The sequence below is a fragment of the Dermacentor variabilis genome, chromosome 4, assembly GCF_050947875.1.
Source record: "Dermacentor variabilis isolate Ectoservices chromosome 4, ASM5094787v1, whole genome shotgun sequence".
Taxonomy (NCBI): domain Eukaryota; kingdom Metazoa; phylum Arthropoda; class Arachnida; order Ixodida; family Ixodidae; genus Dermacentor; species Dermacentor variabilis.
In genome coordinates this window covers 234,333,350-234,350,204 of record NC_134571.1, presented here as the reverse complement: position 1 = coordinate 234,350,204, position 16,855 = coordinate 234,333,350, and the positions used below count along the sequence as shown (strand labels likewise).

At 47.8% G+C, this 16,855-nt stretch overlaps 1 protein-coding gene across 1 annotated transcript in view; it reads right to left on the bottom strand.

Moving 5' to 3' along the window:
- The window catches only part of LOC142580213 (DNA mismatch repair protein Msh6-like), a 745,039-nt gene that overhangs the window by 442,844 nt on the left and 285,340 nt on the right, over window positions 1-16,855 (bottom strand). Inside the window, exons 10-11 of the mRNA XM_075691108.1 lie at window positions 9,018-9,092; window positions 8,809-8,944 (exon numbers count right to left, since the gene is read on the bottom strand). Of these exons, the coding sequence (XP_075547223.1) occupies window positions 8,809-8,944; window positions 9,018-9,092 (211 nt within the window). The remainder of the gene's footprint in view (window positions 1-8,808; window positions 8,945-9,017; window positions 9,093-16,855) is intronic.

The window sequence follows — 16,855 nt, the reverse complement described above, 5'->3', positions numbered from 1 at the left end:
ACGAGAGCCTGGTGGTGAGGACGGCCAAATACAAGTGCCTACAGAGCCAGTTCTCCATGCTGTACAACGAGAGCATGCAACTCAAGACTCAGCTGGATGAGTGTCGCTCCTTGCTGTCGACAGCCACAAACTCACACCTTCGCCACATTGAGCAGATGGAAAGAGCTGGTTGTCCAGAAGAAGCTTCGCTCGGAGGTCATCCGCTTCGAGGACAACATTGTGCAGATTCGTCGAGAGTACGAGAATCTACGCATTGAGTTCGAGGCGCCGTCGGTGTCCAGCGAGCAGGCTCAGCCAATCAACCGGGAGATGCGGCACATTATAACGAGCCTGCAGAGCCGCAACAGGCAGCTCAAGAGCGAGGTCTCCCACAGCAAGCGCAAGCTGCGCGAGGCCCAGTCAGAGACGGAGAAGCTGAAGCAGAAGCTGGCTGCTGACCAAGGGTGCCGTCCCGGGCTTTTGCCATAGTCGGGAGCTCCAGTTTAGGACAGGAACTTCCGTCCTGGCCCACCCAGGTCTGCCGGACAGGTGGTGTACCCTGCCAGCGCCTCATCGCTGCTCGTGTGCATGCCTGATGGGGACATGTGGTACAGACACGCCGACCATGTCAGGCCTCGCCTCGGGACCTGGCCAGCACCCTCGACTGCCACTGAGTTCCAGCCCGCAGGAGGAGTAGCGGCAGCACCAGTCGCTTCCAGCGGAGTACCACCCACTTCGGAGGCAGCAACCGTTGCCAGTGGTGCGGCACCCGTTGGACCGGTGTCGAGCCCAGCACCACTCGCAAGGCCGACTACTACGGACCCTCCGGATGGAGGGAGGCTGGCCCAGGCAGCACCCGGTGTTGCCACACCCGACCCATCAACACCGGTGCCCAGGCGGAGTACTCGGTGATGGGGGCCACCAGACCGTTACTCGCCTGGGTAGCAGGCACCGTCGACCCAGCTAGGGTGGAGGCAGAGCCTCATAGTGTGAACATGGACGTTTGTTTTTCATTTAACAAACAAACTGGGGTAAGGGGGTGTGGCAAGTATGTGACGCCCCCTTGGGCATAATCTTGGTTCGCCCGCCATGCTCGGTGGCCTGCTAAAGTTCGGCAGGCAACATTAGTCACCGCACCACAATAAACACCGACGAGCACGGCTGCTCGCCGGTCAGTCATCGTTCAGCACCACCACGCTGTGGAGCGTCCGTCTATCGGAAGGTGCCACAAGCCGTCCCTTGTTCACGACCCGGGGTGGATCGTGAGAGCATGGTAAGGATGAACAGATTGATAGACTGTGCTTTCACACAGCTACCGAGCCCACAGAAAGGCGCAAACAGATGGCACTCTCTTATGGTGGCTGAGGCTGACGTTTGCTTTGTTGGAATTGGTCAGGCTGAATCGGAGATTGAGACATTTGGTGGCGGGACAGTGATGTGCAGATCGGTCAATGGACGGCGCCAGTTGTGACAGCTATCTTCGAAGTAGTTGGAGGCGGGATTCGATGTAGGCCCGGCGTAGGCAGGCAGGAGAGCCACTAGGAGCGTGCTGGCGACGACAGTGGGTATCTGCATGGTAAAGATGAACGGATTGGTAGACTGCTTTCACACAGCTACAGAGCCCACCTCGATAGCTGTGTGAATGGCCTTTGAAGGGCCCCCCAAAATCCATATGTAGGCGGGACCAGCATCTCTGTGGGAACGGCCGGGGGGTGGTTTCCACATGACGTGAGGACTGCTGATGTTCCTGGCAGATCTGGCAGCTCTGCGCCATGTGAGTGATGTCCTGGTCCAGGCCAGGACACCAAACATGGGACCGGGCCACCATCTTCGTCTTTTCCACACCAGGATAACCCGCGTGCAGCAACTGCAGGACCCTGGATGGGAGACTGTGGGAACACCACCCTGGAACCCCACAGCTCAGCTCAGCAGCCTTGTGGCTATAGGCCTGCTGAACCAATTCCTCCCCACAGGACACCGCCTTGACCACCTGAGACAGGACTGAGTCCCAGCTGGTTGCTTGCTACACGGCAGATCTGAAGAGTACCGCCAAGTACGCATGCTCCAGCATGAACACTTATTTATTTATTTATTTATTTATTTATTTATTTATTTATTTATTAATTAATACCTGAAGGGTCCAAAAATAGGACATTACATGAGGGGTGGACACGTAAAAGGCGGGATTGATGATGTTGAAATTAGATGAGTCGGAACACTCAATGGCAGATCTAAAGCGTGCTGTATCGCGGATGAGTGCAGTTTGTCTGGGAAGGCCATTCCAGTCACAGGCAGTTGGGACGAAGAATGACTGCAGGAACGTAGTGGTGCGGGCTTGTGGTGGGATTACCGAGTTCGGATGGCCTGTTCGATGAACACGATAAGCCAGCTGGACCAGCTGGCTGTCACGAGGTACGGAATAAAAAAACCTGTGATAGAGGCATAGGCGAGAGATGCAACAAGAGGCAAGAGGCGATAGGTGTAGTTTAGATTTTAGTGATGAATCACTAGTGTGATATGAGTAATCTGAAAGAATAAATCTAGCAGCACGGTTTTGAATGCTTTCAAGGGCTTTAGTGAGATTAGTTTGGTAAGGGTCAAAGATAGCACATGCATATTCAAGTTTTGGTTGCACAAGCGTTTTATAGGCAACTAATTTCACGGGTGGTTGTACCATGAAGAGTTTACGGCGAAGATAACCAAGAATTTTCTTAGCTGAATTAATTATGTGGGTTACATGATTTGTCCAAGACAAATCTTTGGATAGGTGAATTCCTAAGTACTTGAAGGAGTCGGTAGTAAATATAGAGCAGTTGTAAATCTTGTAGGCTGGGGGGATGTAGTTAGGTCGACGATGGAATGAAATATGCACAGTCTTACTAACGTTTAGGGACATGAGCCATCTAGCACACCAGTCTTGAATACGAAAGAGGTCTGGTCGTGTCACCACCAACCCACGCACAATGAGGTTCGAGAGAGGATGACAGCGGTGGCGGCGGGCGGTAGCCTCTCACTGCCAGTATGTCGGCCTGAATCCACTTCGCATCAGAGGCCAACTCGTTTCGGTCACAATAACGGGCGCTCCGTAGGTAAGCGGCGAAGGTTGGATGGGTTCTTGATGGCTGGCCCGCTCCACCTTTTCGGCATAAGATGCAGTGAGGTCAGCAAGTTTTTTGGGTGCGAAACTCTAGCTTGTGACGCAGTAGCACTTATAGTTGGGAGAGAGGAATTCGCTGTGGAAGAGCGTAGTAAAATCCTCCATCAAACGAGCTTGGTGGCCGACAAGTCGGTACCACCGTGCCACGTTAGCTGTTAGATGGGCAATACAGTGCCTAGCATCCCGCTGTCATCCAGCCGCATTGCCTGTTGATAATGGTGCAGTGCCTCGAGGTACTCCGTAGTACTCATGCAGTCTGAATAACTGCCGTACTCCGGGAGAGGTACCTGTAGGCCACTTGGGACTCCTGGCAAAGGGGACCGGAGGTCTCCCTTTAGAGCACTAGGCTTCGAGTGCACCGATTCCACCAGGGCTTGGAGCAGCTGTGCTGCTGCAGTGTGCAGTGGTGTTTGCTCCAGGCCAGGCACAGCAGTCTGAGAAGGGCCAACCTGCACCTATTCTTGTAAATGCATGCCCATACTCTGAGGGGCCAGTGAACGGCATAGAGGAGAGCTGGCTTGCCACTCTGAGAGGTGCATGAGGCCTCACACGACCGGCGAACAGAGAGACAGTGGAGCGAGCTGGCTCACCCATGTCAAAAATGTTGCTCAGCTGCGCCTGACGCAACCAGTAGTCTGAAAGCGCGGCAACGTTGTCAGCTGAGCGGGGTGGCTCATGCGTGTCAAAAATGTTGCTCAGTTGCACCTGAGGCAACCGGCAGTCTGAAAGCGAGCCGACGTTGTCGGCTGAGTGGGGTGGCTTGCACTCGATCTTGCCTACCAACTGCGCTCGGGACAATGTTCTGGGACAGAGTCCAGCGAGCAGTTTTGCACCAACAGCGAGGCTGGGATGCTCCTCTGCAGCGCACCGGACACTGAACTTGGTTCAGAACAAAAAGGGGCCAGCGAGTGAGCTCACCACTATGGCAGAGCAGAAAGTCTGCTCCGCGGTGAATTCGTCCGAGAAAGGCGCTTGGGGCAAGAAGGGGCCAGCAAGCTCGGAAAAGGGCTATCGTTTACCCATGAACTGCCGGTTAATGGCATGCTTCAGTTTTTAGATTTACAGTCAAAGTCGGTAGATGGGCATATTTGCTGGGCTTGTTATACTCCTTGTGCGCAAAAAGTACTTGCCGTACAATTCAGGCCACTCGAAAGTAGTAAAAAGAGGCATCGCAAACCTCTGCCTGGATTCGTCACTCTGGAAGTCATGTGTGCATGAGATGCAAGCTAGCTTTGACAACTAATTGGGCAGGCTGGTTGCAGCTGGTTTCCCTGAGTCGGTCATGTTCCCTGTAGCAGAAATGCTTCTGAAGAAGATAAAAGCTGGTGCCAGCAGAAAATAATCGGTAAGCAAGGAGTGGCCTATAGTGGTTCATCACATCCATAGGGTTTCGCGCTGTCTCAAAAAAGTGGCTCACCAGTACAATGTACCGGTAGTGTTATCAGCTCCCAAAAAGCTAGCCCAGCTTAGCCGACACATAACTTGTGAAGACCAAAAGGTTGGTTGTCATGCAAGGCATGCCTAGCGTTTCATAAAGTGGTCCACAAACGTCGTTTATGAAATTCCCCTGCCCTGCAGAAAAACATATATTGCCCAGACGTAGCGTTGCTTGAATGACTGACTTGGGGAACATGCAAAAGATATAGAAAATCTAGTAGAACACTGCAGGGCTTGCACCAATTGTATTTCACGGTTCAGAGATCTGAGGATATTGGGTAGAGGCAGGCAACAAACGGCATGTGAAACTTTGGAAGCTTTTTACATTAGAAAAGCTGGTCCGAATTATGTCAAGACATCTGTTTTTCTGTAAGAGGCCAAGCAGAAATTTCTTTCTTGCTTACTGAGATGACGTGTTTTTTACCCAAATCTGCTTGATGCCTTGTATGCTCAATGCATGCGCTTGGGTCTGGGAAGGCTACATATGTAGGATATGCGGAAAGATATGTGACGGGCAAGAAGGACATTCCCCTCGCAAAGGTAAGAAGGTATAAAACAGCGCTACCGGGGAAGACCCTCCCTCTCTGACGCCAGACCCCTTACCTGCCGGACTGGAGTATGTGCCACAACCAGTAAGTGACTTTGCCCGACTATCCCGTGCAATGAGGCCAGCCTATTACAACATCTTACGGAGAGGACTTCCCTCTGCCAGTATTTTTTATTGCTTGTAACAATAAACATTGCTGCAGTTGATGCAGCTGGTTGCCTTATTGGTTCGAACCCGACGTAGCCGCGATTCCTGCGCTACGGGTTGGGGAGTACCATGGAGCGACTGTGTGGGGCTAGATCAGGAGCTCACCTTCAGCCCTAGCCACACGCCGAGTGGAACCCCCACATGATGTACCCCAGATAAAATGTCGGCTCGCATGTTATGGACAGCGCATGGACATTTCCTCGGCGTGGCCACTGCTGCACGTACTATAGTAAATTTTGTTCATTCGCACTTGTTAATTTGAAATTTCTGACAACTCGAAGTAGCCGCCGCGATCCGTCCAACAAAGTAATGAAAGCAATATGCAACGCATCCCGCTAATTCACCCTGAAATACACGCCACCACCGATAATTCAAGCTCCGCGCCATTGTGCATGGGAGCATGTTGGCGACAATCATCACCGCGCAGCTTTGCTCTTTATCTACGGCCGTCTGTTGCAGGTCGGTTCTCTCCCTCTCTCAAGAGCTTCAAGATAAAAATGCGAACGTGGTGCTGCGTTTTTTATTCGTGTTTTTTAATTGCGATAGCAATTATTTGGACACTCCAAGTGCATTTCTGCCGTTGGCATCACCGTCATCGCGCACCCTATGCTGTATGAATGTGCGAGTGGAAGCATACAAGGGGAGCCGACGATCGCAACTCAATCTCGCCTGCGCAAAAGGGATGAATGCGAAAAGGAGATTGTCTTCTGCCGCGCGCAAGGCACCCAACATTGCGAGGCGCCAGGGAGGGGCGTTCTCTCCAGTTCCGACTGTGGCATGTGGCGGCTGTGCGCGGTCGCACGGCCATATCTTGAGAGTGATCTGCCTTGGGGGCAGAGCAAGGTGGTATTCTACCCCCATGAGGCAGAGTCTAGTTGCGTCGGCAGCTCGCACCTTTGGGTGTGCTTTGTATTGTTGGCGCTCACTTTGCGTTGAAGCGATAGACAACACAAATGTCACTTTGCTCACTGCTGTTGCCACGTTCCCTCACCCCAGCATTTTGACAGCAAGTGTCCGTAGTAATCGGGTGGGATGTGTTCATGTTTGCTGTGCGCACTGACACCATGCTTAGTATTTTAGTTAGCAAGCGAATGTTTACAAATTTATATGGTGGATAAAAGTACTATCCTTAGTTCATGATGGGGGCAAAAGGCACAGCGCATCAGAAACAGGACAAAAGAAGAACACAGACGACCCACGTTTATCCTTACTTCATACCGCTCTCTGCTGATTTGCTATCGCAATCGATGCTTCGCCTTTCGGGCAAAACTGCTTTTTCTTTTTTCTTTTTTTTTTTCATGACACATCTTGGAGGCTATGCTCTTTATCTACAGGGTGTTCTGCTAAGGAGCGGCACCAGGTGATGTCTATAACATGGCGGCCGTAACGTTTATTGGCACTCGCAGTGCCAAAAACAATAGCCTTTGAGATTAGTGGCTACTACTCAAAGAAAAGCATAGCTGGGATACGTGTTTGGACGCCACCTATGCGTATAGGTCAACTATACGCATACAGCTGGTGCATTTAAGAAAGTACAACGGAGACCAATGACGCAGCAGGTTGTAATGCGTTTCGAGAGTGCATTTTAGAGCACACCTCTTGATCCTGCAGCGAGCGTCGGCGCGCGGCGCATGCGGCTAGTCATTCTACAACGCTTGCGCTGCGCCAGCCAAAATGCCAGCGACTGCACACTTCGATGCGCGCGCCGTCGGCTGTTTTCTTCAGAGCAAGCACAGAACGATGCCCAACCCGCACGCTGCTTTGAAGGGCTGCCTGCGGCCGTCAGCAAAGTGGCTTGGGCACCTTTTCCCCGCCATGCATTGTGGGCCGGCGCAGTCGGCGTGACAAACGTGCCGATAAAGCAAGAGCCATCTCAACGTCGGGCCGCCTCCAGTCGCGTCTGCTGCACCAGTGCTTCTAACTATAGGCATATGTGTGCACGCACTCACGCTACGTCGAACTATATAAGCAGAGTGATTTCTTTCTGTGACTTTCATAAGTTCAAACTGTGTATAATTCGAATTTTTGTAGCATCCCCGCAGAATTAGAATTAACAAGCTTTTACTGTACATCTTGTTCACGAAGCACGCATTGGTGTTGCACAGACGTGTTTTGCCGGAATAGGCTGGGGGGATGTGGGGATGCATGAATCTCGCACGTCCCCTGATATGCAATTTCCCCCGCATGGCTTCAGTCTCCTTAAAAATAATAATAATAGTAATAATTATGGTGTTTTACGTGCCAGAACCACAATCTGATTATGATGCATGCCGTAGTGGCGGACTTCGGAAATTTGAACCACAGGGGTTCTTTAATGTGCACCTAAATCTAAGTCATGGATGTGTTTGCATTTCACCCCTCTCGAAATGCAGCCACCAAGGCAGGGATTCGATCCCACAACCTTGTGCTTAGCAACCCAACACCACAGCCACTAAGCAACAGCAGCGGGCGACTCCTGTCTCCTGTAATCCGGCTTTGCTGCGTGGCCTTACAACTGTGGTCAACATGGCTGCAGAGTAGTGTGAGAGATGGCACAGGTGTTGCACTGCTGATATCACCTAACAACGAGGTTAGTCGGGCATAACAGGGAGTAGGCTCTTCCTCTCATGCACGGGGTCGGCAAATGGCGCAGACGTTCCGGGCGTACCGCCATTCCATCCTTCTGCGAGAGCATCTCACAAGGCCTACACCGGGATGGACGAACATGATTTACGAGACCGTACATGCGAACGACCAGGCGTTGGTGCCCAGCATGGGGCAAATATATTCGCTCGCTATCCGGTCACGGCGAATTGGACTTCCAAGATTAGCCACACACCCATCGGCATGTTCTTGTGAGTCGCCTATCAAGCATTAGTGCATGAAAGGTGCAATAAATGCCCTTGTGATTGTTTGCACTAATGTGTTGTCGTTCCTTTGTCCCAAGAGCACGAGTGAGAACCCCATGCCCTTGGTTAGGGTGCATCATCTGACTCATCACGCTATCTTGGCGCAGTGCCAGCAACTGCCGTAGGCACTGATACAGGGTCAAACGGACGTTACCAGCTGAGAATATTACTACAGCCATTTTGAAAAGGCTCCATGTGGTCCATGCGTGGCCACTCATGGACCACATGGACCACATGGAGAGACCACATGGAGCGGGTTTCTATTTTCCTGATTTCATTCATCTTGAAACCCTGCTTATCTTGAAATTTTTGTATAGCTTTTCCAGTTTTTCAGTCTGTTAGTGTGTTGTTTACCTGGTAGCTGACCACAGTTGTAATAAAGAAGTACTCATCCTGTCCTTTCATGCTGTTCCCTGTAAATTTGCTCAACCAACTAGCTCAAGTACACACTTGGGGTTAACTAAAAACCACTACATTTTGTAAATAAAGCTTCAATGACCAAAGAGACTGGATCGACACTTCTCTCTTACAACACCGAGCAGCTGGCCTGGCCTCAATGTATTGCAAAAGGCATTCGAAAGGTGTGGACCTACTTTTGCGACACCGTTCCTCCATCATTTGGGGGGTCTCGGTCTGCTCAACCCGTGCCACCTTGTAGCCCTTCTGGATGAGGGCCTCAGAGTATCGGCCGTACGCAATCTCAGGGAAGCCAGAGTGCGCAAAATCGCCCTGCACACAGCAAGAAAGGCACACAGCAAGAAAGGAGCACATGACATGACATGCTCGATAAAGACACACCCACCTTCATAAAGACCAGGCCAAGTTCCTCCACTCCAGTGACCGCATCCATGTGGTACAGTTCATAGAACTTGCCCACCTGGCCATGAAAAGTCTAATTACAACATTTATCACACAACAAAGGAAATTATTTAACCTGCTTAATGCAATTATGAAGGAAAAATTTGTCAATCCAGTGTTGAGCAAAAAAAGGAAAAACTGGGAGCTCATCAATTCCATTTTCAACAGACATGTCCAAGACTGCAGCGTAATTGCAATTATGCACGAGGCCATTACATATTAGCGGCCATCCGATATTGCACAAGCATATATGCCAACCTGTGAAACTTCCAAATTCGTAAGAAACCCATGGACAAGAAACTGCAGAAGGAGGGGGTGATAGCGTGCTTTTTCTTTTTGAAGCTTGCCTTGGATTTCTGGGGGATGCATACGCACTTCATTAACAAGCTTCAGGCATAGCAGAACAGGAGCATCATACCTCGGTCAGCAGTGACGAACAGGCAACACACTGCTTTTAGACCATAGTGACTTTTTTGCCAATTATGCCTGCTTTAGGAACATGTCTAAATGACTTTCTCTAAGCAAGCACTCTTCTGGTGTCCTTTCACCGTCAGAAGACTTCCAGGGGTATGGTCATATGCAGATAAGTGAAAATTTTACAGCACAATTTTTCGTAAAACTTGATGCAACATTTGAAAAACCGTACAAGTCTAAATTCGTAAGCTTTCCCGAAAATTTAGCAGTCTTTCCTAAGAAAACTTTTGAGGCTGATAAATGTGATGTCCCACCTGAATTGCTTTAACAATCTTTTTCTTGCAACACCTCAAAGAGCTCTTGATGTAGTTAGTGTCACCAGTCTAGACAGCATTCATCCTATCCCTATGAAATCAAGTTCTTATTTAATGACGCATGTTACTTATTTAATGACGCAGAGGTACTTCCGTTTCATCTGCTTGTTCCCATGTCGTGCAGTCGGACATTCAGAGAGGAAAACTATGTAATTTTCTACCGTGTTCCAGCGCATAATCGTGCTCCGTGGTCCCATTTGCGTCTGCCTCAGTGTTCGTGTAGCAGTGCCTTATACCGCTGGTCAGCTCTCCTCATGCACAGCTCGAAAGGAGACAAACGCACCAGCCTGCACAAAGGACCGTCAGTGGAAGCGCGCCACGCAGCATGAAAGCGAGGAAAAAGAAATGTATGAAGTATGCATCACACGATCCTTCAGCTCTGGTATGAGAGAACGCAGCAAAGAAATTTCCCTTGCAGAGGATAGACGGGGGGCAAATGGAGAGTGAGATTTTTATCTCAGCTGTTAATGAACGAATTAGAAAAATTACTGCGGTAGAACGCTCCCTAGAGGGCACATAAAAACTTCCAGCATATAACCTAAATTTGCTATGTGGCCTGGACATGTGTCCTGGACTATGTGACCTGGACAATATTAATATTAGGTCAACATAGAGTTTTAGAATGCCCTTCTAGAAGCCTCGCAGCACTCGTTTTGTGCCAAAAAAAAAAAAAAAGAAAGAAAAGACTTCGTCTAAGAGGAAATGGGCATCTAAAGGGTGCGCATACCTTTAAAGCAATTCTAGTCACCTGCTCTCGAGCAGGGAGTGGTGACGTTGCCTCCACCATTACCGGCTTTGTTGGCCTCTGTGAGTAAAACAATGCCCAACAGAGAGCAGCACAGTTTTTTGCACAAAACACAATGCGCAGCCATGGAAAAAGGAGCCAAGAAAGAGCATTGGATTTGCTGTTGCAGCTGCTCTTGGTCAAGTGGCGTGGACCATTTGGGCATCCTAGGACACCACATGGATGTAGCATTCTCTGCTAATTGCAGTGCGTGCGAGTTTCATGAGCCAGAAAATCAGCCCAACACTATGCGATAACGAAACTATTGAAATATGAAAGCATGGGTGGTGCAGAGTTGAGCGAAAATTAAATATTTCGATAAGCCACACTATTTTCAACAGTGACATTAACAAGTTCCCTTTTTCTAAAGACAGAACAGAACTGGAATAGTAGCATTTCCTTCCATCTTATAATGCAATGCAATAATCTTTTTATTATGAGTGGTTTGGTACTAGCGACAGAATTATAATGAAGAGTGCCTACATCATCGATCTAGTACTTGAATGTCCCGGGGGTGTGTCAAATCATGCCCTGCATTTACATCAATTTCTGAATTACTAAAGTTCTGTTCGTGATAATATTGGCGTTTTATATGTTCTCGTGCCTTAGCTTATCACTTTAGCTTGACAATACAACAGAACCTCATTCATACATTTTCCGGCTATTTTAATACTGTATATACCTTTAATGTCTTTTTAATGTCATTTCTACTTAGTTTTCTTAGGCCATACAGAAAGCGAGTTTGCATTTCATTTGAGGGCATGTTTAGGGCAAATACTGCCAAATTAATCAGCAGTATATTATGGCATTTTTTTCTGCATCTTGTTCAATTCAGCTTGCGAAATAATTTGATCAATTTTGTTGACCCCACGAGGATCGAATCCATGGAAGTCGATGTGTTTGGCTCTGTGCTTGTGCATTTGGAAACCGATCTGCATGTTTGTAACGTATATGCCACAGCGCCGCTTGTCCCGGCAGTTTGACAGATGCTCGTAGCAAGCAAAAAGATGGAGTACCTCTACAAGTCAGGCAAAACAAAGCAATGAATCCCTTCTCACAAAATTTCTTTGCAATTTCTCAACATAGTCCCCTTGGAGCGCCACACACATGGGCAAAAAGTGTTAAAGTTGCTTTATTCTGATTGCAGAGGTGCGAGTTGGTGTGCTGTGTCTTGGTGAGAAAGGACATTTTTTAAGCCAATCTGTGTAGCTTAAAGGGCCCCTCAAACGGTTCAGACAAGTGTTGTAGACGCATAGGGTACAGCTTAAATAGAACATTTGTACCACAATTTAAGTGAAGCGTTATGTATTAATGGAGCTGCAAGCGATTACAGGTTACCCTCCTCCCTAGCCATGCTTAGCCATGCAAGGCTAAGCCATGCTCCCTCGCCATGCCAGGACCTGTCCCCTTGCGCTTGCGTTTACCCTAATACCGGACTCTCGAAACGCTATTGCGTTAGTAATCTTCCGGTGTAAAGTGACGGCCACAATCGCGCAAATCCTGGCGCCCATCAGATAGCGGCTGTCCAATGCGCTGCAGCCAGTCCGTTCGTCTACTGGCTTGCAGGACACAACGTTGCAGCTTGACAGATTGCCAGTCACTACTGTTACGTTTCGCCTACAACGCGCGGTATAGCCGGCGCGGATGCAACAGACGCCGGGGCTTCGTTCAAAGCGGCGGACATTTTGGCCCGTTCGGCGCCGCTGCTACGCCTCCCTGCCAAGCGCGTCCAGGCATGTTCCAATGCCACGTGTCTTCGTGTGTGTGTGTGTGTGTGTGTGTGCATGTTGGTGCCCACGCTTGTCAAAGCGCGGCAGCCGGGGAGAGGAGCTCCCCCAACTGTAAAGCGAGGAGGTCTGACCGGCGCCGGCCCGGCGGATGCGTCACCTACTCGTCCCAACGTGCCCGAGCGGCGCAGTCACGTGCGCGTCTATCGAGGCGTTCCTTCTTGCCCTCAACTGCGAGAGTATAAAAGCAGCTGCCCCCCCGGACGCCTAGAGAGGCTCCGATTTCTTCAGTTGAGTTACGTGCTCTCCCGTCTCTCCACTTCGGTCGACCTGACCGCCCGCTCTTTTGCGATGCTAGAATAAACAAGTTCGTCTGTTACCAGTCGACTCATGCTTTGCCGGGACCTTCGGATGCTTCCAGTTGTGCCCCAGGCCGCCAGGCCAACGCTACCCTTGGGGCTTGCGACCCAGCTGCAACAGCGGGCGTCAGCGCTGAGATTCCAACACTACGCTTGCAGTCCACAACGCAACAAAGTCGAATCGTAGCGCTCGCAAAAACACAGACCGACACTGACAGTGCGGCTCTCATCAAAGACTGAACATGTTTTAACACAAGCAGATGACACTTGCTGTGTGCCGGAAGTGCTTAAGTGTACTGAAAAATTGTTCTTGTGCATTCTCTTTATGTTACTTTCTTTTTATAAAAACAAATTAACTAACGTGAACATCATTTGTTTACCATAAAGTTGGAAAAAATATCGATCACGCACCCTGGTCAGCCAATCAGATAGCTCGCCCCACTGACGTCATATGGGTGATTTCCGTCATATGGGTAGGGGCGGCTTAAAATTCAGCCGAGCAGTGTGCTGCCACTGGCAGCGATGTGCATTTTTAAAACCTTATAATAAATTGCACGCTTTACGCAGAGCACTTAGATGTGTCAATTAATTATCAGAAGGACCTACTCTAATGACTCAGTACATTTGTAAAAAATTGTCAAAATTGTTTCAGGGTCCCTTTGGGATCCAAGAGAACTCAAATGACTGTGTTAACAACCTCCTCAGACTTAACTAAATCCTTGTGATACAATACTGTTTAAAAAAAAACACAGGGAATACGGAACATGGAAATTCAAGACGATGAGCAAAACGAGAACAAGGTGAAAGCAGGAGCCAACGTTTCGACAAGTGGTCTTCTTTTCTTGCCTTTTTTTTTGTTCTTTTTTTGCCTTTTACCTGCTCGTTTTCTCTCTGCACGGCAGCGCATATTTTATCTAGCTTATTGGGAGCAGTGAAAGCAGCATTAACATCATATCTACTGGCAACCTTTTTAAGCCTGTGCGATACTGAATAAATGTACGGAATAGCCACTACTCTTCTTTTGCTATAGGTCTGTGTCCCTAGTTACCTACAGAACTGCTTAGCTTCACTAGTTTTTTTCAGACCCCTTTCGCTTGCATAATTTTCCGGCACTAGTTCAGTATTCAAGAGAGGAAAATCCTGGTGATTGCACATCTTTTAGTATGGATATCGAAGACCTGTATTATTCCTTGCTGCATGACAGGTTTCTAAATTCCGTAAATGAGTGCATTAAAGAACAAGTGCAAGAGTCGGCTGTTATTGACAGATGCGGTGTTTCCACGAGAGCTTTTTTAGAAATTCTTTCAATGTACTTGAAGTCGACGCTGATTGGGTGGAGAGATGGCGTTTTTCTGCAGAAATCAGGCATTTGTATTGGCTCAAAGGTTGCCCCTATTCTTAGCAATATTTACCTGAGTAAAGTTGACAGCTGCTTAGAGAAAGCCTTAGGTGACAGCGTTATCAAGATATTTCGTTACGTTGATGATTACCTGATTTTCTGCAATAGGGAAGAATTCGATTCCTCTGCTACCTCAGTAAGTGAGCAACTTAAACTTTATGGAGGAGGATTAAAGTTTACCAAGGAATTTCCTCAGCGACGCGTGGTTCAGTTTCTTGAAATTTCCTTGGTCTTTGAACAAAATCACGTTTGTTGGCAGTACTCCCCAAGATCTTCGAAGCCATTGCTAAACTTTCAATCCAAGCATTTCAAAGTAGTAAAAAACGGAATTGCCATGTCGTGCCTTAAGTCTTCTCTCACCAGATCCTCCATGCACAAAATGAGCGCCAGTTTTAATGCGCAGGTCCAGTGCCTGTTAGAAGCAGGTTATCCTAGTGTAGCAGTGGCCACTGTGGCTGAGCGCCTAAAGAAGTCGGTTTCGAGGGGGACGAACGTCATTACAGATAGCAGTAATAGCAAAAAAAAAGAGTAATGGCTATTCCGTACATTCATTCAGTGTCACACAGGCTTAAAAATGTTGCAAGTAGATATGATGTTACTCTTGCTTTCACTGCTCCCAATAAGCTAGGTAAGATATGCGCTGCCGTACAGAGGAGAAAGGAGCAGGTAAAAGGCCAAGAAAGAACAGATATTTGTCCAGTGAAGCACAATAAGAACAACAGTTTTACTGTCTGTCGTATGGGTGTGGTTTATAAATTCCCTTTAGCTGTGGCCAGTTCTACGTAGGGCAAACTGGATGGTGTATCAATCAAAGGCTAATGGAGCATAAAAGGTCATTAACTGGTGGATCGCCTTCTAATCTTTCCCTGCATTGCCAAGATTGTAACTGCACGCCAGAGTTAGATGAATGCACAATATTGTACAGGCATAGGAATGAAGATACGCGTCTTATGGTAGAGGCATGGCATATCTATAAAGGTGGAAGTGCGTGCGTGAGTCAGCCTTCGATTACCTTACATAAGGAAGAGATTAAGTGCCTTAACAGTTATCTCTCAAGTAGACCGACACATGTACCTGACTGACACATGGTGATACCATTTCTGAGCTTGCGCAAATGAGTTTTGTGTCTTCTTTCTTTTTTCGCCTCAGTGCTCCCTTCAGTTGATAGTCGGCGTTTGTGTTGTCCCCTTCTCTACTCTTGTGTCCTGTCTGCACGCCTCACCTCTTTTTTTTTTTTGCATAATTATATCATTCCCGGTTTAATAATGAAAAAGACAAAAGCCATCATCCACGGGCGTGGACACTCGATCTGAGGAAGTTAAATAGACAATGGAGATGATTCTCTTTGAATCTCCCCCCCCCCCCCCAAAAAAAAAGAAACAATGGCCATCACATTACAGGCTGGCAAAACAGGCTTTGCCTTCTTCAGGGCATTTTCACCAGCTGCTGACCACTCCTTTACTGCTGTTTCGACTCTGGTGTGTCACGGTGCTAGAGAAGAACATGGCCTCTTTGGTACTCACTAGGAGTGTGCAAATACTAAATAGTTGATTTCGAATGGAATATCAAATCAAATCAAGAAAAAGAAAGCGAACATTAAATAGAATATAAAATGTCAGAAAACTTCTCACAAAATTTACTACTTATAAATTTTGGGCATGAAAACACGGTGCTGCTCCCATGCTCGGGAGTCTCCTACTACAAAACCCGTAACTGGAATATCACAACCTATCAGTAACTTAGCTACATAGAAATCAAGATATACAGTATGGTCCACTCTTATCAAAGGCAACAGGAAATTAGTATGCCAGCACTGATTACAGCTCTGTTCTAGTATATGTTTTATGTTTATATATATGTTTTTCTATGAACAGGATTTTTGTTGAATGTTGAAGTGATTTTTTTTCCTCTGAAACTAGTAAATTAGTGGCATTTTGTTGTACTGAACACCAATGAGGTTCTGTATAATAGTGGACCTATGTTTTACGACAACTTTAATTTATTGCATAAAATGTTTTGATTAGCAGCACAAGGACACCAGAGGGGACAGAAGAGAGAACACAGCGCTGAACTTCCAACAATTTCCTTGTCAGAAAGCTTTGCGAAATGTATGGTCACACAGAAGCACAACACCATGTGCAGAACACAATGATATCAAACCACAAAGAATATGCAATGCTTCATAGCAATGCTGCAATGCTGACATCTACACACTATACGACCTTTATCAGATTGTGCACCATTTTGTGCATATACAGTACCGCAATTTTTCTCTAACCCGAGTTGGTCCATTTGGACTCACATTTACAACATACGAAAACCTGCGCAGCAGGCCTTCGGCAAGAGAAACTTGTGCAAAATTTAGTTAACCTTCAGCTTGCTAATGGAAGCTCTCCACGCCTTATATTGAGAGGATTTTCTTAGGGAATTTATAATATGTGCTAACAATGTCACGTTTGGAGTGCTCAGAGTTAAAGTAGTTTAGAGTGGTGGAGTTAAGGGGGGACGCGGCCCTTGAAAACCGAAAAATAGCGAAAAAGTCGATTTTTGAAAAACCATATTTTTTGTTTGTATGTCTCATAAACTACCTGTTCTGTAATTATCAGCACCTAATTCAACCGTAAAGTACCAAAAATAACGCTACTTTTGAGGCCACCGCGGCCCAAAAAACGCGCAAATGCCGAAATGAAGTCAAACTTCGCGGGCGCGCCATTCCCGGCCCATG